The sequence below is a fragment of the Vombatus ursinus genome, unplaced genomic scaffold (assembly GCF_900497805.2).
Source record: "Vombatus ursinus unplaced genomic scaffold, bare-nosed wombat genome assembly UNPS02014812.1, whole genome shotgun sequence".
Lineage (NCBI taxonomy): Eukaryota > Metazoa > Chordata > Mammalia > Diprotodontia > Vombatidae > Vombatus > Vombatus ursinus.
Window position 1 is genome coordinate 40,057,851 of NW_020954590.1, and position 21,303 is coordinate 40,079,153.

The 21,303-nt window shown below is 37.0% G+C and overlaps 1 protein-coding gene across 1 annotated transcript in view; it reads right to left on the bottom strand.

The window, feature by feature from the left end:
• Positions 1-21,303, bottom strand: part of RAB12 (RAB12, member RAS oncogene family) — a 41,790-nt gene that overhangs the window by 3,978 nt on the left and 16,509 nt on the right. Inside the window, exons 2-4 of the mRNA XM_027876795.1 lie at positions 11,363-11,423; positions 1,363-1,501; positions 257-346 (exon numbers count right to left, since the gene is read on the bottom strand). Coding sequence (XP_027732596.1) covers positions 257-346; positions 1,363-1,501; positions 11,363-11,423 — 290 coding nt within the window. The remainder of the gene's footprint in view (positions 1-256; positions 347-1,362; positions 1,502-11,362; positions 11,424-21,303) is intronic.

A 21,303-nucleotide genomic window follows, 5' to 3' on the forward strand; every position in this document is an offset into this window, starting at 1 on the left:
AAAGAAGCCTAAGAAAGCATGACCAAAGTAAAATTGCTTCAAAATAAGATAATAACATATAAAAATATTTTAAATGAAAGGCCAAATAATGTAAAACCAGTGTTACAAATATTCTGTATGCTAAAGCAACTCTTTCTCCATATTTAGATGAATTAAGTGACCAGAAGTAAAGGAAAATCAATTATAAAAGCAGAATATAATACTGCTAAATTACAGCCCCTATTCATTTTAGTCCTGTTCAGTCCATCTCTCTTACCTTTTCACCCTGCTGTCTAGTGATTTCTCTGTCAGTTTCACAGTCCAACTTATTCCCGACTAACAAAAGTTCCGCATCTTCTGAGGCGTACTGTAGAATTAAAACAGGATAATGTTTTGCACCCTGGAGATACAAGATTTTTCTTCCAAACAATGGTTAGAATCTTGTAATTCAGATTTTAGAAATCTGAAAACACACTCTTTTTTGTAGAGAAAAAGATTTAGGCTCTCTATGGAAGTCTATGGATTTAAGTCCCTTATTAAGAGACACTTTGATTCTAAAAATGCCAAATATACTGAGCATTTTTCTTTCTTGTTTTGATTATAATGATGTGTGACTAAGGAACTCTTCCTCTGAGTGTGTGCTGCGGCTCGAGCACAAAACAAAAGCAGCCAATGAAGTGGGTGGGTGCACACTAGTCTCCCAATGTAATGCCTTGATCCTAACTGCCCAGGTATGTCTAAAGTGACATTACAGACTTTTGCTACAGAGGAGTGGGGACAGCTGGCGATTTTTGTTGGAGACAACAGGAGAATAAAGTGTTTGTTTTTAAAGAAAGCATGTATTAATAGTATACTTACTAAAATGAACAGGACATGTTATTTGACTTTACACTATACATATGTGTAAAGAATATAGAATGGATAGAAAGCTGGTCTTAGCAGGATTGTGAAGATTTGAGGTCCAAGTTATACCTGAGTGACTGTGGGAAATATCTGTAAGTTCTCAGCGTTTAATACAACTCTCTAACGCTAGACAGGAGTTTGCTGGTCTGCAATGGTAGAGGAAGTACTCAGAGACAGAACTATCCACACTGGTGAAATCACAGGTTTGGACTCCCCAAACTCCAACTATATTTAGAACACATAATTGTAGTTCACTGTTTAAGGAACTTTAAACACATTTTTTTTGGTGGGGTGGTGGTGGTTAAAGGAAATAAGGTAAATAATCAAACCTCAATTTATTCTTAAAAATGTTATTTTTAGAAAACTAGAGTTTCTTTTTTGGAGGATGGGGGTTATATACAATTTAAAAACTTTTTATCTTTAAAGGACAAAAATATATAATTAATTTATATTATTTCGTGAGAAATATGCAAAGCCTACCTTATCAATCATTTTCATCCATTTTGGTAGATCATCAAATGTCTCTTTCTTTGTAATATCGTACACTAAAATGATTCCCTTGGCACTTCTGTAATAAGCTGAGGTAATGCTGTTGAATCTTTCCTGACCTGCTGTGTCCCTAGGAAGGAATAATAAACATTGGCACAAGGATTCCATCAACTCATAAACAAGATGCTCTATATTTGGTGTAAATTCTATATACAGAAATCTATGTGGTGGGAGGGTAATACATGTGTAACATTTCTTCTTAATAGTTATGGTCTACAAAAAGAGCAGAAGAACCCTCAAAACAGAAGTTTCCTTGATAGAGAGCTATCAACTAAAGGAGAAGAGGGCACATTTAATTATAGAAGGATACTTAGAATGGGGATGGCCTACAAACAAGGAGAGCAATATGTTCAGAGTGAGGTTTTTCTTCTTAAAGACATAAAAAGCAATGATAGTGATGCTATATCGCACTGAAACACATGAATGCAGAACTTCAGAGAGAAATCAGCCACTTAGCAAAAAAGAAAAAAACTTTAAATGAAATTTTCACAAAGAATGAAAATAAACAATAACAAAAATCCAAACACACAGCTTAGAAGCAATGTGAAAATAATAGCATAAGTGATTGAAAACAATGTAATTTGATTACACGCAAGGAAGGCAGGTATTTACAAACAAATGTTAATTTTACTGAGGACAAGGAATGTTTCATTTTTGTCCCTCTATCTCGAATGTCCAGCATGTAACAGAAACATCATAAATACTTGTTGGCTGATGATTAATTTCCTTTTTATTGTTTGGGGTTTTCAAAAACTGTTTTAAGATATTGGATGAAGCACAAAAAAGCAAAGTTTTTCAAATCAATAGCACAGTTACTATAAAGATAAGCTGCAATCCCAACTTTCCTGAAACTGATGTGTCATCGTAGTGTATCTTGTCCATCTTTCTTGGCTTTTGTTCTAATACCTAAATGGGTATCAATCATCATCAATCGTAATCACAACAGCAGCCTTCCTAATTTCATTTTCTTAAAAATACACTCCCTGCCACTTACCCAATTTCTAGTTTTACAGTGCTGTTGTTTTAGGGTCTCTCAAAACAAGGGCTGGTTTGTGGTTTCTATGACCTTTCTTAGGAGGTCTTTGAGGATACTTTTACTTATTAAAATTTCTGTAACTTCAAATGTCACTCATCCTTAGTTGAAGGAGTATAAAATGATGGATTTCTCTCCAGAGAATATGCTCATGCATTGACAATTTATCCTTAACTATCTTAATATCTAAGACCTATTTTCCCTTGGCTTGGTCTTTATGCATGGGAAGGTTATTCCTCTCAGCCCTATGGAATCTGAGTTAGGACTTGGAAGTGGAATCCTAAGGGAAAAAGTTATCAGCCCCTCAATCAGAGGGACTTTGAACCTCACTTGAAAGAACAGCCTAATAACCATCCTCTTGGCAATGGCCAGGCAATCTGGAGGCAGAACTTCATAACCCACAATAATCAGTTACTATCCTGTAAATCTATGTAGTTTTAATTGCATCTTGGCTTTTCTCCCCTTTAACTTCAAAAACTAACTGGAGTTTCTTCTTGATCCTCAAATTACAACTTCCTATGTAAGTTTTCACCTGGGCCCAAATGGCACCAGAGCACCTGGGATCACGGATAAGCCTCTCCCCCACACCTTGTGAGCACACCTTGACTGGATGGGTGAACATTACAATCCTCTAATTTTCATCCTGCTCAACCAGTTATAGTATTCTAAACATCCCAAAGTACAGGAGGGAAGCAAGGATAACAGGTAATATCTTGATTACTACCAGTCACTATTCTGGATCCCCAATAAGCAGAGAGGGTTATCCTTAATATATGCCAGAAATAAAACTAAAAAGTTGGGAAGTCATTTTGGGAGCTGTCCTATCCCTTTGCTAATCAATGCAGGTGTGGAGGACTGCAGCACTACCCAGTTCCCTGCCTCTCATCATCTCTATACCCAAGGCCTCAGGTGTCTATACAGAACATCATTTAATAAATCTCATTTGAACAGCTAAGTCTTGTGCATTTTCTCTTTTCCCTCCTTAGTGTAGTCCTTTGTAGATACCTTTGCTGCCAAATGAAGGAATTGAAATGTGTATGAGAAATTCAGGTTTCCTGATTTTAAAATTCCTTAAAAAAACAGAGTAAGGGCTCATTTGAAGTGCTGCAGTGAGTAATGCTAATTTAAATGTCTTTTGACTTTTGCTATGAAAATGCAAAATGATGGTGTAACATTCAACTCCTACAGCTAATGACTCAGTTTACAGAAAGAAATGCCTAAATTTGTCCATGGAATCATAAACTTTTCTCTAATCTAAAGCTATTGATTCACTGCTCTGAAGCAGACATGTACAGAAGGATGGTGAGGAAATAGTCAAGATTATCAAGTTGGTGAGCCCAACACATCAAATCTTATTTTTTTGAAATCTCAACATTAAGCAATCTTTTACTTATATAAATGAATGTGCAATGATCAAGTAAATTGGCTATTCTTCCTTGTTTCCTTGAAGCTATCTGTTCATGTAAATAAAAACTAGGTATGCTAACATACCTGCTTTTGAGTAGAGAAATGGTACTGATCCATCTCAGCTGAGCAGCTTAGAGGTTGGGTGGGTTAGGCAAATTAAACCAGGGATTTCAATCATCTATGCTAACACAGCCTTTTGTTGTCAGAAAAATTGTGCCATGGGAGACATTAGTTATTTTTCCCTTATTCCCAAAAGAGAAATGGGAAAAAAGGAAAAAAAAAACACAAGTTTAAGAACTTAAGAAAAAACTGATACTATAGGTTGAAATTTACCATTGCAACATTTGTGGGGAAAAAAATAGCTAAGCAAATTAACAAGGTAAGAAATATTACATGGCCCTGTTTTTCTTTTTCCAAGAGTCCCACCTCTGACACACTGGCTATGTGACCTTAGTCAAGTCACTTAACTTCAGTACACTGGGCAACTAACTTGCTAAGACTCGTAAGTTGCAAAGACACTTCTGACCTGCCACTGGTAGATGGTTTCCTAGACCAATGAAATCATAGGTCTGCTTCTTACCTGTGTCCTAAAAGAACAGGCTACTTTTAAGGACTAACAAACTGTTTCATTTGAATGAGGCTTATCTATTAATTTAAAATGGACTGGAAGGAAAGGGTTATAGTTACTGTACACTTAAAAGAGCAAACCAAGCAGCCAGCCTTTTTAATATATCCTGCAATTCATACTTTTCACTTAGACAAACTGGATGAAAACCTTGACTATGCCCTGAGTTAATCCTTCAGTCAAGTGAAAAGTTGTTTGGTTAGGTCTGACTTTCTGTGACCCCATCTGGGGTTTTCTTGGCTTTTCCTTCTCCAGCTCATTTTCCAGATGAGGACCTGAGGCAAACAGGGTTAAGTGACTTGCCCAGGGTCACACAGCTAGTAAGTGTCTGAGGCAGATTTGAACTCAGGAAGATGAGTCTTCCTGACTCCAAGAACCGTGCTTACTGTGCCACCCAGCTGCTCAAAGTGAAAAGTAGAACATATGCAAATTAGGCATGCCTTCGCTGGGGAATACCTGTACTCATACTCAGGTATTATAAAAATCACCTGGTATATGAAAGAAGATACTAGGACTGAGTTTTAATTAAAGCTACAATATACTTTAATTTTTGATGAGGAACTGGCCAAATTTTGACACACACTGGAAAAGTCATTGCTGGTCAGTCAGAAGTTCTAGCTGTGTTCTAGAGTCAAGAGATGACACACACACATTTATATGTCATAGGTATGACATATATATGTCATATATGACACACATACACACAGGTGTGTATGTGTGTATATATATATATTTGGTGGGCAGACCCCAGGGAGGGAAGGACTGATATCAGACATATATCAATGGACTTCAAAGGGACTTAGGAAACTTAAGTGCAATAAACTAATCTTGGATCTGAATATCCTCCTAATTACTACTAACATAAGAGATATCAATTCTTTAATAGCAGTGCAGTATCTGTGTAAATCCCTATTAATTTTATCTGGTAACCTAGTGGCCTGAGTTAATATACATGTCAAAGAACCTAGCTTACCTTTACTACAGAGCACCTTATTCTTATTCATTATATTCACAGAATATAATAATAGATTCATAGATTCTAAGCTCAAGAGGGATATTAGAGATAATTCACTCCAAGACCTTCATTTTGCAGATGAGACACCTGAGACCCAGAGAGATGAAGTGACTTAAGGTAATAATGCTGGTCAGTGACAGCCAGGATTTGAATACAGAACTTCCAACCATTTCAGTGATCTTCTCACTAAAGGTGGAGTTCTTGACCTAGGGTCCGCAGACCTCCAAGGAATTTATGGATAGATTTCAGGAGGTCTATGAATTTCAATGAGAAAAAAAAATTACATCTTTATTTCAATATAATTGCTTTCCTTTGTAATCCTATGTATTTTATTTTATGTATTTAAAAACATTATTCTGAGAAGGGGTCCACAGACTTCATCAAGCTGCAAAAGAGGTCTGTGACACAAAAAAGGTCAAGAAAACCCATACTACAGAACACTAAAAGATTAAAAACCAAAAAGAGGAACTTTCACTTTTTTTGGCTGTTTCTGTATACACTCATCAATGTTTAAATAATATTAATTTTCTGTAATAAAAATCAGTCAGGAAAGAATTGACAATTCTCTTCTCACCTAAGTTCATGCTTTAGAGTTCATCTTTTACTGTGCTCTGCCTTGAATTGCTTGATGGAGCATCTTCTCATGGAAGACTACTTTATATTAATAAAAATATTTGTAATGATAAAATGTTTTCTTCTTATCTCAAAAGCCTTTCTTGAATTTTTCCTTTATACAGATGATTCTCTGCTATCATATATGGTGTGAAAATCAGGAAATATGGTTAATGTCTATAACTTCTCTAAGCTCTTTCCAATTCCTTGGTACTATTTTATAATTTCCAGTATATAATTTTAGACATATACTCAAAGAAGCATTAAGTCCTGACACTGTTAGATCAAATGATTTTTAACTTTTCATGCTTAGGTAAAATTCTTGAGTATATATAAAATTTTTTATATAGATGTGTATGTATATATGTACATATAATATAATTAAATATGTACATATACACACACACATAGCAATATATATCGAAGTGTAGGAGATATAATGGAGAAAGTTCTTTTTCTGACTATATATGTATATATATTAAATATACAATTAAGGAATGTGAGAATGATTAATCTCAAAATAAAAATTCTGTGTATATCCCTGGGCCTTTCCCTGCTTGCAAGCATTTGAGGGCCCTGAAAAGCAGTTGTGCACGAGGTTGCTCTGACTCCAAATCTTCAGAAAACACTGGTTGTTGAGCTATTTCTTTAGTAAAACAAAATATCCAATTCTTTCCTGACTGATTCTCTAGCTCATATTACAGATGAGAAAACTGAGGCCAATAGGATTAAGTGACAGGGCCACAGAGCTAATAAGTGTCTGAGACTGGATTTGAACTCAGGAAAACTCATTTTCTTGACTCCAGGCTGGCACTCTATCCACTTCACCACCTAGCTGCCACTAAGTAGGTACTCAAAGCAATTTCAAAAGGGAACAAATACTAAAAAACCGGGGTGGGAGGTGAGGGTAAAGGGGTAGAAGTCAAACAAACTTTGTGTAGGTAACAAGTTGTACTTTGAAAGGAGCTCAGAATTCTGGGAGATAGAGATGAGGAAGGAGTGCATGTCAGAAGTGGGGATCAGCCTAAGCAAAGGCAGAGGACATGGTCTATAGACCAGTCTCCCTGGAATGGAGAGTACCTTTTGGGGAGTGATATGAAATAAGATTGGAAAGGCAGTCAGTCAACAAGCATTCATGTGCTAGGCACAGGACTAAGTTATGGAATACAAAGAAAGGCAAAAGATAGTCCCTCCTCTCCAGGAGCTCACAGTTTAATGGGGGAGATATCATAAAAACAACTGTGTATAAACAAGAGATACAAAGGATAAACTGGAGATAAACAACAGAGGGAAGGCACAAGCATTCAGGGGGATCTTGTAGAAGGTGGAATTTTAGTGGGGACTGAAGGAAGTCAGGGAAGCAAAGTGGTGGAGATGAGATGAGAAGGGTGAGAACTCCAGGCACGGGGAACTTCCAGAGAAAATGGAAATTACCCATTTCAGTCAAGAGGTGGAATGTCTTCTTTGAGGAACAGCAAAATAGCTACTGTCACTGAATTGCAGATTACATGGTGGTGAAGGAGGGGAGGGAGTGAGTGAGGTATAAAAAAGAAAGGTAGGAAGGGGTCAGGTTATGAAGGGCTTTGAATGACTGAGGATTTTTTAAAGGTAGGTGGAAGCCAGACAGTCCAGGGCTTAAGAAAAGAGATGGGGAGAAGGACTAGAGGTCACAGTGAAGATAAAGAAAAGGTTTCAGGAGTGTGAGGCAGAAGAACAGGAAGCTTGACACACAGGAAGTTTGGAGTTTAGGATCATGCAGTATAGTAGTTATGGGTGATGGTGAGATCAAGAGCATGACTACTCCTGTGTGTATGAGATGAAATGAAGAGACAGGTGAATAAAAAGCTCACCTGAAGTGAGGAAGACTTGAGTTCAAACAATTACCATTAATGACCCTGGGCAGGTCACTTAAGACTGTGTCTGCCTTAGTTTCCTCATCTATAAAACGGGGATAATAACAGCATCTGTCTCCCAGGGCTGTTGTGCAAAACGCTTTGCAAACACTGAAGTTCAAAATAAATGCTATTATCATAATTACTATCATTATTGTAGTTGTTAAGATAGAGGTCGCAGGAACTGAAGAGGTCAATGAACTGGAAGAATTAGCTGCTATACAAGGGACCATCAACACAAATACTGAAGACCCCAGGCATGAAGGCAGAAACTAGGGTGAGAGGGAAGTGTGTGAATCAGACACTGAATTCCCTAAGAAAGAAAGGAGGAACAATGACTGGGAGAGACCGCCATCTGACTGCTGTACCAGTACTGTTTTCGAACTACATTTCTAGCACTTGGTTCTGACTGTGGCATCAAAACACCCGTTAAGTCAGAGTAAAATAAAATGTCCATGACACAAAAAATTACAATAGCATGAGGTAGTATATCAATAGTTTGAAACAAAACAAACAAAAATATATGTGGCTTTAATTGCAAAAGAGTGAAACATTAAGTCCTACAATTTTCCTTATGGTTTTTCTACCTATTCAATCCAAGAACAATAAGTAAAAATAATTTTTTAAAATACCAACTCTATTTCTCCATGTTTGCATCTGAAGAACAAGAACCACATCTCCTTCAAAGCAGGAAGGGTACAGAATAAGTATTTATTAAATGCCTACCATGTGCCAGGCACTATGCTAAGCACTTAACAAATATGGTCTCATTTGAAATTAAGTGGTATGCTTAATAAAGTGCTTGGCCCAGTAAGGGCATAAGAACTACTTATATTGACAACTCTATGTACAAACAACATATGAAATAAAGAACAAATAAACATTTAAATTGAATGTCAGAAAAAGTGGTATCATTAAATCTTTCGATGAATGGTTAGTCTGATTTTTCAAATTCAACACCAAGAATTCTGAAAATGGGAGCAACTTAGGGCAGGGGAGTGAAGAATTAAAGGAAATGGCAGTTAAGACACAGCAGTCTCAGAAGAAATGTTTTTCAATTAAAAAGAAAGTTGGTATTTCGTGAATGAGCCTATAAAACAGTAGTATCTGAAATATCAGTGTATGTAATAGGCCTTTGTTCTAAAACTACTTATCTCCCATAAAATGAAATTCAGTATAAAGGTCATCTTAGTCTCTAACCAAAGCTGTTTTTACTTAGTGAAGTACCAAAAGATAATCATCATAAAGCAGTCTTACAGAGGTAAGTGTGATTACAGTGATGCCTTAGTATATTGGGACAATTTAAGGGATCTGATTACTATCCACTATTAATTTTTTCCTTTAAAACATCAAACATATCATGCAAGACAAATAATATCTTTTTAGATAGGCTGCAGTCACCAAGGTAAGAAAGTGTCTACAATGATTAATCATATCAACCTTTAAAAGATTGTTATATGAATTATAAGACTCAAAAGACCTCACAAAACTCAAACTCATCCATATCATCAAAAATACCTAAGGTACCCATTTAGGCATTATGTTTTTGTGGTTGCTATGCAAAACAAGTTTTAAAAATGTAATTTTTACTTTAGAAGTACTTAGAGAAACAATAGCTTATATATAAAAACAATTTGTCACTGTTTTTGGATTCTATCATTAAAAGGATGCCAATTTAAAACTTTCCTAGTTTTCCCTCTTCAGCTGCTTTTAAAAAATAGTATTTTCATATTTTTTAAAGGGTCACGATTTACAAATCAAAATGTGTTGCCTTTTTAGACATGGCCTAATTCCATAAGATATTTTAAACTAAAACTTGAGGTTTCATAATTAAAAAGCAAAAACTAAAGTGAGCTACAAATGACTTCAAAAAAAAAAAAAAGATATTACCTCAGACAACTGCAGGAGGCCACTGACAAGCAATGTTGGTTCTGCTGTAGCTATGTCCCAAACAGGGACACAGATGAAGAATGAAGACATGCCACTAACATTCAAGCATTAGGTGACCGGTGATGCCAAAGATGAAGCAGCAATTAACGCAGATGGAAGCAAACAAACACATGGTGTGACAAACAGAGTTGAGGTTGACCTGCCAAGAGGAGTTAGTAAGCTGAGTATACTGCATCTATGTCATTAAAAACAAAATGGCATAATAGAAAATCTCCATGGTGTCATTTTAAAACCACCACTAGATTCCATTTCCTTTTTTTCCCCACAAAACTTTCAGCACTAGATGTAGTTTCTAACACCGTCTGTGCATCAAGCAATGTTAACAGTTAAAGAAAAGCTAGCTAGTAGCTTAAAAGGTAGCTAACAAGAGACCAAGTTCATTCTTTCATAATAGTTGTAATTTAAGTTATACTAAAATACTATCAAAGAATACGATATTAAAGCTGAAGAGTAAAAGGCTTTCCTGAGACTGGATTCTAGCCATCTAATCTGCATAAATGGGATTTTAAACACAATAAAGCAACATCAAAATTATGGTTAGAAGGGTTACTTACATATGAGTCACTGAAAAACACTCATGCTATATTATTCAAAAGTGCCTCTACTTTCCTAGGGTCAATTTTCCTTTTCTTTTTAATTGACTTGATATGGCTTTGAATATTGGGATTTCCTTTAGATACTGTTACAAAATTTCATATAAATACAAATAACATTTTAAAGATTAACATTTGAGCTATTTTGCTGATGACATTTTTATTACGCATGTCAGAGAAATAAAATAAGGAACTAACAAACACTACCTCTTTATTATAGTAGTTTTTACCTTCCTAAAATGCCTTATTTGTAAGGAATGGCAAAATGGGTGAACACTCTCTTCCGTGACTAAATTGTTTTTTTTTCCCCAAAAGGTCTAGAATTGTTTTCTAATGATAACTCCTTAATTTGCATGACATTTTACAGTTTAAAAGTATTTAACAGAATTCTGTTAAAGAAACTGAGGCTCACTGAGCTGAACATTGCCTCGAGTCACATGATTAATTACTAAATGGAATCATAACTAAAAGGATTGCCCCCGACTCCTGAGTCCAGTGCTTTTCTCACTACAGTGTTGTATCCCTACTGTCTCTGCTTGTTCCCTATATTCTCATGCTTAAAATGTGCTTGGCCACTTTCAAGGTGCAATTAATGAAGTTATCGCTTCTTATACTTCTGAGGAAGTAAGAAGCAATCTAAGTTCAATAAGTTTTGAAATGAGGTAAGAGAAAGAAAATGGAAATAGAGAAAACCAGCTTAGGAACAGTTAATTTTATTAGACAAGCATATGGATCCATGTTAAAAAACACACACACACAGACAAACACATTGCTGGATGCATAGATGCACACTGTTTTACTTACCAGATTTGTAATCTAATTTTCTTTCCCCTTAACTCTACTGTTTTGATTTTAAAATCAACACCTATGAATAAAACAGAGTAAAGAGGAAAAATAAGAAGCCAAAACAATGAAAATAAAAAATAATAAAAATATCATATTTCTCCATTTTACATGTATATTCCTATTCAGAGTGGAAATAAAAAAGTCCAATAGTCACATCATCATAAGCCATTAAAGAGAGGCAGAGGAATGCTGCTGGCCTATAAACCTAATTTGTTTTCCAACTTTTGTACAAAATACAGTTGTATAGTTCACCATGATTGATACCTTATGAATTGTTCAGCATTTATCGTTCTAAACTACATTACTTTCTAGTAACAAAGACACTGCTTCATTAAAAAATACATATTATACATATGTATATATACATACATATATACATATACACACATACCTTAATTAATAAAGTTATGATCTTATGAAGTATATTATGGAATAATATTATTAACTTATGAAAATATTTACCTCAAGGAACACACTAGAGGCACTTGCCTCCACCTAATGTTAACTGGTTCTTTGAAATTACAGTATCAGGTAAAGTGAAGTTCCTTATAAATAATCATACAGATAGGCAGGGACCAGTCTTTATTGGTATAGAGAGTACCTGGTGGAGCTATGTGGTACAATGGATAGAGTACTGGACCTGAAGTCAGGAAGACCTGAATTCAAATGCAGCCTAAGATACTTAATAGCTGTGTGATCTTTACCCCTTTCTGCCTCAGTTTCCTCAACTATAAAATGGGTATCAATAATAGTGCCTACCTCCCAAGGTTGTGGTGAGGATCAAATGAGATATTTGTAAAGCACTTAGAACAGTGCCTGGCACATAGTAGGTGCTTAATAAATGCTTATTCCCTCCCCTCTCTCTTAGAGAGGAACTCTCTCTAACAAAGTAGGTGTGCATCTTGTCTGCAACTATAGTCTTAGTAGCCTAGAGTGCTGGGATATTAAGTGACTTGTCCAGAGTCACATGGTCAATATATGTTAGAGTCTTGCACTCAGGTCTTCCTGGCTCCAAGGCCAGCTTTCTATCCACTACACTACACTGCTTTCATACATAGGTAACTATAAAAAACGTGTGATACTAAGGTAATAGTATGTGGAAATGATGGTGGTAAAGGCAAAATTATGTAGGGTAATACTGTAGAGGTAAGACATTTTCAGTGATTTTAACAGTCTTGGATTAAATATAAAAGAAATTTAAATTTAAAAAAATTTGTGCTCATTAAAAATCACAGAGAAATAGTACCTTAGCCTCTTCACCATTTCACTTAGTGCGGCTAGGACTTTGGGAACAATTTAGAAAAGAATTCTTGCTTTATAAATAAGGCATTACTTCTAGTACACAAGTTACTGTGTATGTAGTAAGCTATACACTTCAAATAACTTAGCTGTTTTTTGGCTACCAGAAAATAGTACCATCAAGTGAATTACAGATGTCCCCCAAGGTTACAAGGAAAGTTAACCAGAACTTAGAAAGCATTTCCCCATAAAAAGCTATGTTATAAATAGAGGTTAGCTTTCCAGGCCAGTGCATAATATGATGCTTGAAATGTAATCTTGTACAAGTAGAACCTAACCACTATTTACAACAATGACTTCTTTAGCTCCAACAGATGTCAGAGACATATGTCTCTCTTACACTGTAGCTCTAGAAGTGTGAGAGTATTTCTACAGTGGCAAGGGTGAGAAGTTGGAATGGTATGACCAGGAAGAAGAAAGAGGGGTATGTATAAAGACATTAGGGGTCTTGAGAAACCTAGAATGGGGAAAAGATGAGGTGAGAACTCTGATACCAGTGGGAAGGAGAGAAGGAGCTAAGGACAGGATAACATTTACAGAACTGGGGTTTCCCCTTATCCCAGATTCAGGAAAGTGCTAAAATTGAAGTATGGGATTTAAGGAGTTTTTGTTCATATGTAAAGTACATATAAAAGTCAGGTATATGTAAGTTAGGGGCTCCTTCTATAGGAGAAATGCTCATCTCCAGTATTCTGGAAGTCTATGATCAGCAGCAGTGACTATGCACTACCTTATTTGAGCCTCACAACAGTGCTGTAGGGTCAGTAGCGGGATTGTAAGCTCTGTTTTACAAATGAAGAAACTGAGGCTCAGAAAAATTAAATGGCTTTCCTATCACCACACTGCTAGAAAGCAGCAAAAATCTAACCACAGTGCTATGTTCTAGCCATTGTTGCTATTGGGAAAGGAGTTCTAAATTCCAAATAACTTGCCTTTGAAATGTTAAACCTCATCAGAAGCAATGTAACCAAGTACAGAAAATATTGGGACTTGGGAGTCAGCAAGAGCTATGTTCAACTAACACTTACTAGCTCTGTAACTTTGGTACAATCATGTGATCTCTGATCCTAGACCAGTAGTATGAGATCCTTGACATATTGACACTACTCTTAAGTAGAGAATAGGCCATTTTGGAGAGTCATCTGCCTGTTATAACATCCTGGGTTTCCTCATTTCCTTTTGCTAAATTTTTTTTTTCTAACATGGACATCTTCGGGGCGGGGGGGATTAGTAGGAATAAATGTAGTCATTTTACTTTAGTTTGCCTTTTTTTTTTTTTTAACCTAATCAACTTCCCAAATATAAGATGAAGAAGTGGCTGGGCAGTTTATCTGAAAAACAGGTCTGGGTGTTTACTGGACTGCATATGCCATATGTATCCTCCTTAATGTGATAGTGGCAGCCAAGAAAGTGGATGCAACCTTGGAATGAATTCAGAAAGAAAGAGTGTGCATGAGCAGAGAGTCAGAGCCCTGGTTCCATCACATCAAAAGTACTGTGTTCAGTTCTGGATGGTACCTTTTAGGAAGGACATTTATAAGCTGGAGAGAATACAGAGAAAGGATACTAGAATGATGAAAGGCCTCAACATGTGGCTCTTCAAGGGAAATGAGGACATTTAACTTTAAGAAGAAAATACTTAGGAGGAACACATGACAACTGTCTTCAGAAGCTGCACCTTAAGAAAAAAGGTAAAGACTTAGTCTACTTGTTCCCAGAATGCATAGCGATGGAAAATGGGTAGGTGTCAAAGGGGCTGATTTAGGCTTGTTATTAAACAAAGCTTTCCAAAAATTAGAACTGTCCAAAGTTGATATGCTCACCATTGTACCTTACTAAGATTTTTCAGATAAAGCCTAGATGATTATTTGCAGAATGGAGTCTTATTAAGGTACAGGGATGGACTCTGAAGTCCCATCCAATTCTGAGTTTCTGATTCTGTTTATGTATATGTAGAATGTTCAAGACGAGGTTGTAAATAGATAGATGGCTACAGAAAAGGAAAGAAAGTTCACCTGATGTGCCAAGACAAGTTCAAAGGACTGTCTAATCAAAAAAAGGTTGGGAAACATTGCTTTAGAAGCCGAAAGAAAGGACATTTCCTCCCTAAGGGTACAATTCACTGTCTAATGGAGTAACAGCCCTGGGATGAATTTGGCTCAATGCATATTAAGTTCACTAATTTCATCATCCTAGTTTGTTAAATGAGAAGGAAAAAAGGATTTAAGTTCCAATTAAATGGTTTTACATGAAAAAAATCTCTTAAAAGAAAACATAGTTAAGCTTAAATTTTGAGATATTTAAAAATTGACCTCTATAGTTTATAGACTCAAATATATAATATTTATGAAATAAGCATGCAATTTAAAAAGTAAAACTGTATTATAAAAAGGATTGTCCTAAAAGAATGTTTTCCAAAATTCTTTCAAACTCCATTTTTCTTTTTTGTTGAAAATGGTCTTCCTCTCACTCAGGCGGGAAGTTCAGTGGCCACTTACAGACCTGATCCCAACATTGACAGCAGGCCTAGAAGTTTTAACTGGCTCATTTTCCTAACCTGAGTGGTTTTGCCCATCCTTAGGTAGCCTGTTGGCCTTCTGATCCTAGGACTCACTGCACTGATGCTGTTCTCAGTTTGGATACTCAATAAGTTTTAGCTCTACTGTAGCTCAGAATTCCCAAACTTGAGCAATCAACCAACATCTCTGGCAGCAAGGATTACACACGTGTCACCAAACCTGCCTAAACTCCATTTTTCTAACCATCGTAAGTTTTAAAAACATGCTACCTGTTATCTACTGACTGTCAAGATATTTTCCTTCCTTCTTTAATGCTTGGTTCAGGCTCTTTCCACCCCAACTTCTACCCTCAATACTAGGGAACTCCAATATGATACTCTTCCAAATAACCTAGATTTGCAGCTCCTCAATCTACTGAATTCCCATAACTTACTCCTAAAACTCTACCTCAGCTATAAAAAGAGATGGTCTTGCCAACACTCACAATTGTTCCGTTTTCATGTTTATGAGTTACAAAATTCCTTTATGTGATCATAATCATTCAGTCCCTACAACCTTCATTCCTAGTCTTCTTACTCACGATTACCCCCCTACTCAATGCCTCTCTTCTTCAATTCTTTCCCAGGCTATCATCCCTGTACTACCTATACACTTCTCCCTTTCTCTATCTTAACCTGCTGATGAATCAATTAAATTCTACACTATCCTCTACACTCATGTCCCTTGCTTCCTTATCTTATCATCCATCATGTCTTGCCTAACCCAACCCACGACCTTGGATCATTCACGCCATCTGCTGCCTTTGCTCTCCTTCACACTACTGAATGAAGCTACTGAAAAGACTATGAAACTGTGCTGACTGAATCCACCACAACTTTGGGTTACATAATTCCAACAAGGCCCTCAATGCAGCAAAGCAGTACTTTTACACTTTCCCTAATCAAGTCATTTTCTCACTCACCAGATTGTTATTCCAACCTTTTCATCCCTTCTCCAGCTTTCTAAGACACACCACCACGCTCACTATACTCTCAGGTGAGAACCCTGCCTCATACTTGGATGAAAAAATTAAGGTCATTCTCCAAGAGCTTCTTCTTTCCTCCCCAACTCAAAGCACACAAATCTCTCTCCTCACTATCTACTCTAACCCTGTCTCATACGTGAAAAGATGGCCTTTTTCCTTCCCAAGGCTAACCCCTCTAACATACACAAGGGATACTATTCCATCCTGCCTTCTTCAGAAGATTTTCTCCTCTATTATCTCCACTCTCTCACTAATCTTCAATCTCTCCCTGTCTACTGGCTGCTTCCCTGTTGTCTATACACACTGCCTTCACTTGATCTGCCCATACCCACCAGCAATATCTCTCCTTTTAGTGGCTAAAGTCCTGAAGAGAGCCATCTCTAATCAGTGCCTCCATTTCTCTTCCTTTTCTTCTCTACGCTCTCAGCTCTCTGGCTTTAGAACTTGTCATTCAAAAATTGCTCTCTCTAAAGTCACCAATGATTTCTGAATTGCCAAATCTAAAGGGCTTTTCTCAATTCTCATCCTTTCTGACCTCTTTGCAGCCTCTGAAATTGTTCATCACCCTCTTCTTGGTACTCTCTTCTCTCTAGATTTTTGGACACTGCTCTTTCCTGGTTCTCTTCCCACCTGTCTGACCATTCCTTCCCAGTCTCCTTCGCTGGATCTTTATCCAGGTCATGCCCACTAATCGTGGGTGTCCCTCAAGGCTCTGTCCTGGGCCCTTTTCTCTTCTCTCTAAATACTACCGTACTTGGTGATCTCATTGCTTCACATGGATTCAATTATTATCTCTATTCAAAGAGAGTTAGTATATAAGTTACTTTTGGGAAATCAGAAAGCACTTGCCTCTAAAAATAATATAAAAAGCAGTTAGGCCTGTATGATGGTTTATTACCCTAAATGGGTCAGAAGCAAAGTAAACATAGTAAGTATAGCAAATTTAAGTATAAGAGTAGAGAATCTAATCAATATGCAAAATGAAGTAAAACGCACTGAGTGAACCAACTAAGGATGCCAGAAATTATCTTCTGCCTCCTCTCCAAACTAGATAAGGGTGGAGTGGGATTGAAGAACTCTAGACTAAGAAGTCACTTAATAAACATGTACTAAGTACCTACTCTGTGCTAGGCACTATGCTAAATTAAAAGGCTAGAAAAAAAGGTAAAAGAGTTTGTGTTCTTGAACTCACAATATAATGGGAGAGACAACATATGAACAACTATGTTCAAATAAGATATATACAGAATAAATTGAAAATAATCAACAGAGGAAAAGCAATAGGAGTAAGGCAAAAGGAGTAAGCCTCAAGTAAGTTGGGAAAGGATTACTGCAGAAGGAAAAATTTTAGCTGGGCCCTGAAGGAAGCCAGGATGCAGAGATGAAGAAGGAGGGCATTCCAGGCAGAAGGGACAGCCAATTGGAGTTGGGAGGTGGAGTGTCTTGTTTGAGGAAGAGCAAGGAGGCCAGTCTCAATAAATTGAAGAGTATATGTGGGGTGTGTGAGTGTATGAGTGTGTATACAGTATAGGCAGACTAAAAGGTGAGAGGTTATGAAGGGCTTTCAATACCAAATAAAGGATTTTACATTTGAACATGGTAGAGGGAGCCAGTAGAGTTTATTAAACAGGGGAGGTGACATGGTCAGATCTGCCCTTCAATAAGATCAATTTGACAGTTAAGTGGAAGGCAGACTGGAGTGGGGAGAGGCAGACTAACCGGCAGAGAGAGTTACAATAGTCTATGAGTGGGTGATGAGGGCCTGCACCAGGATGGTGGCAATGCCAGAGGACAGAAAGGGCTGTATTTGTGAGATGTTACGAATGCAAAAATGACAGGATTTGAAAACATACTAAATATGAGGGATGAGAGAAATGATAACTAGGTTGTGTAAGTCTGGGTGATTGGAAGAACAGTGGCACCCTTAACAATAATAAGGAAGTTAGGAAGAGGGGCTTGGTGGATAAGATATAGGATTTAGTTTTGGACATGTTGAGTTTAAGATGTCTGTAGGACATCTAGTTTGAGACAGTCAACAGGGAGTTGGAGATTAGAGTCTGGAGTTATTAGAAAGAGGTTGGGCCATTAGCATGGAGATGTTGAGATTGCTAAGTGAAATGGTACACAGGAATAAGAGAACAGGGCCCAAGATAAAAGCCCTGTGGGATACTCCAGCCAGCAGGCATGACCCTGATAAATATCCAGCAAATCAGACTGAGAAGAATTGTAGGAAGAGAACCTACACTGAGAAGATAGGTAGGAAGAGAACCAGGAGAGTAGTGCTACAAAAACCTAGCGAGAAGAGTATCAAGAAGAGAGTGATCTGTAGAAACAAAAGTTGCAGAAGGATCAAGAAGGATAAGGATTAAGAAAAGGACATTAGATCTGTCAATTGAGAGATCATTACTAGCTTTGGAGAAAGCAGTCCAGGTTAAATGATGAGGTTGGAAGGCAGACTGCAGAGTTAAGGGGAGAATGAGAGGAAAGGAAGTAGAGGCATGACCATGCTTTACCTTATGCAGTCACTGACATAGCTTAGCTAGTGAGGGCTTCTCACCAATTAACCCTGCTGATAACAACCAAAACTACACATCCAGTCCTCAGCTCTCTCCTTAGCTGCACTTCTGCATTTCCAGCTGCCTGCTGGATATCACATGCATGACCCAAAGGCATTTCAAAATCAGTAGGTCCCAAACAGAAATCCCCTAAAACCATCTTCCCTCCTAATTTCTTTTACATCTACTCTCTTGTCTCTGTCCATACCACAACCACCCCAAGTTCAGACTCTTGTGACCTCTGGCCTGGCCTTCTGAAGTACCTTCCTAACTGGTTTCTCTTCCCTCACTGATTAGTCCATCCTCCCAACAGTAGCCAAATGTTTATTCTTAAAGCCCAGATCTAACCATTTTACTCCTCTGATCAAGGAGCTTCATTTGCATTGCATCCTAAATAAAATATGAACTCCTCTTTGGCATTTAAAGCCCTTCATAATCTGTCCACATATCATTTTTCCAGACTGATAGATAAATAGATGGCCTGCCCTCCACAATCTCTACATTCTAGGATGTAAAATAACTGTATGACCATTAAATCTTGACCTCAATTCTGCTTGAAAATTACAATGAATGCTGAATTTTTGTTACTAATGAAGAGCCATTTCATGCTCCTTGGTTATGGTAATGTGATATTCATGGAACTAAATATTTCTTTTTTAAAGATTTACTACTTGGTAGAGTACTAGTTCTGTTTGAAAGTGATTTTTTAAGCCGTCTGCATTCAAGGATATTCTGTTTCTGTAGGTATAGTCATTAATTTAAAGTTGTGTTAGAGTATCTTTTGAATCTTAAAAGCAAATCAGGTTATTAAACTAAAAATGGAAGGAAATACAGAACATCAATTCGGCTGTATTTACTACTGAAGTAGTAAGGGTCATAACAATTTATAACCCATAAATGTGTGCTTTTGTTATAGAAATGATAATTGCACTTGAATTATGGGAATATAGGATGTTTTTTACATCTTAAACAAACTGAGTATCCATTGCTGAATAAACTGTGTTGCATGGATGTAATGGAATATCACTGTTCAATAAGAAATGACAAAAGATGCAGAAAAATATGAGAAAATATATAATACACACATACATACATACACACATACACACACACACAGACACATATAGTGATGCAGTAAGTAAGCAAAGTAAAACCAAGAAAACAATACATACAATTATTTTGCTAATAGTGTTAAAGAAAAAAATCATTAAAGGGAAGCCAAATTCTGAGTAATAGTAATGACTAATTACAATTGCTACAGAATAGATAATGAAACATTCATCCCACCTCTTAGCAGGGAGGTGGGGACTATAGGGCAGAGTGTAGCATAAAATTGTCAGATGAAATCAATTTATAAGTTATTATGGCTGAACTATTTTTCTTTTATACAAAGGTGAGTTCATTCATTATAAGAGTGAGATAGGGGATAGGATTCATATGGAAATGACTTGATGTAATAACAAAAAGCACACAAACAACTTTTTAAAAATGAGTTAAAAAAATTCCTATGTAAGCTATACATAGTTGGTTTTAGTACTGCTTGATTTGAAAACTTGAAATTGTTCCAAAGTAATCTATGCATTAGGGAACAGTCTGAGGATAATTAGAATTTATTATTTGCTTATGTGTCATTTCATCTTCAAGAGATAGGGAGACCCCAGAAAGTTGTACCACTTTACATACCTCACAAGTTGCAACTGTTTACCCACCATTCTGTCCCAGTCAGAGGATAACCTCAAAAGATAGACTGGGGGAAAGGGGGCAGAGGAGTCACCAGTATACCCTGGGCCTATGTGAAAGGAGATGCCTGGCTTAAACTTCTGTGCTTGCTGGTGGTTGGGGGTTGGGGAGTGATCATCTTCTTTAACCTGCGATGAAGTGAGAGCTACTGAGGCAAAGGAAGGAAGAATGAGTGGAGAGAGCCTCGCTTCAAACCACAACATTGTAGAGCAAATTCCAATGGGGTAAGTGTGGGGGTTTCCCAAGGAATCAAATTCAGGGCCCATTTCCACATGCAGAAGTCAGCTCTTTTTCAGGGTAAAGTGTCACATTTACTGTACATTTTATGGTATAGTGAGAGCTGTGGGTGGATGAGGGCTGGCTGGGATCCATTTTACGACTTTCCTATGGCTGCAGCCTTGCTCTGGGAAACAGGGTTCAGGCTGAGCAGCAGCCCAAAGGCAAGTGTCAACATTATTTAGGTACAATTATGTATTTCTTAACCATTTAACATGTATAAAACCGTGCTACCATTTTTTTTAAAAGTTCCTATCTTTTTTTTGGGGGGGGGTATCACTCTATTCTTCTCCCCCCTTACATGCCCTGTGGTTTTTATTGCTCAATTTTGCATAGAGATGATTTTTAGGAAAGCATATGTTGAGTTATAAAAGAACTGGTTGCAACTTAGGAAAGCATTTCTCAAACTGTTAGTTCTGTTAATCAGTCCAAGTGGAATCACACACACACACACACACACACACACACACACACACACACACACAC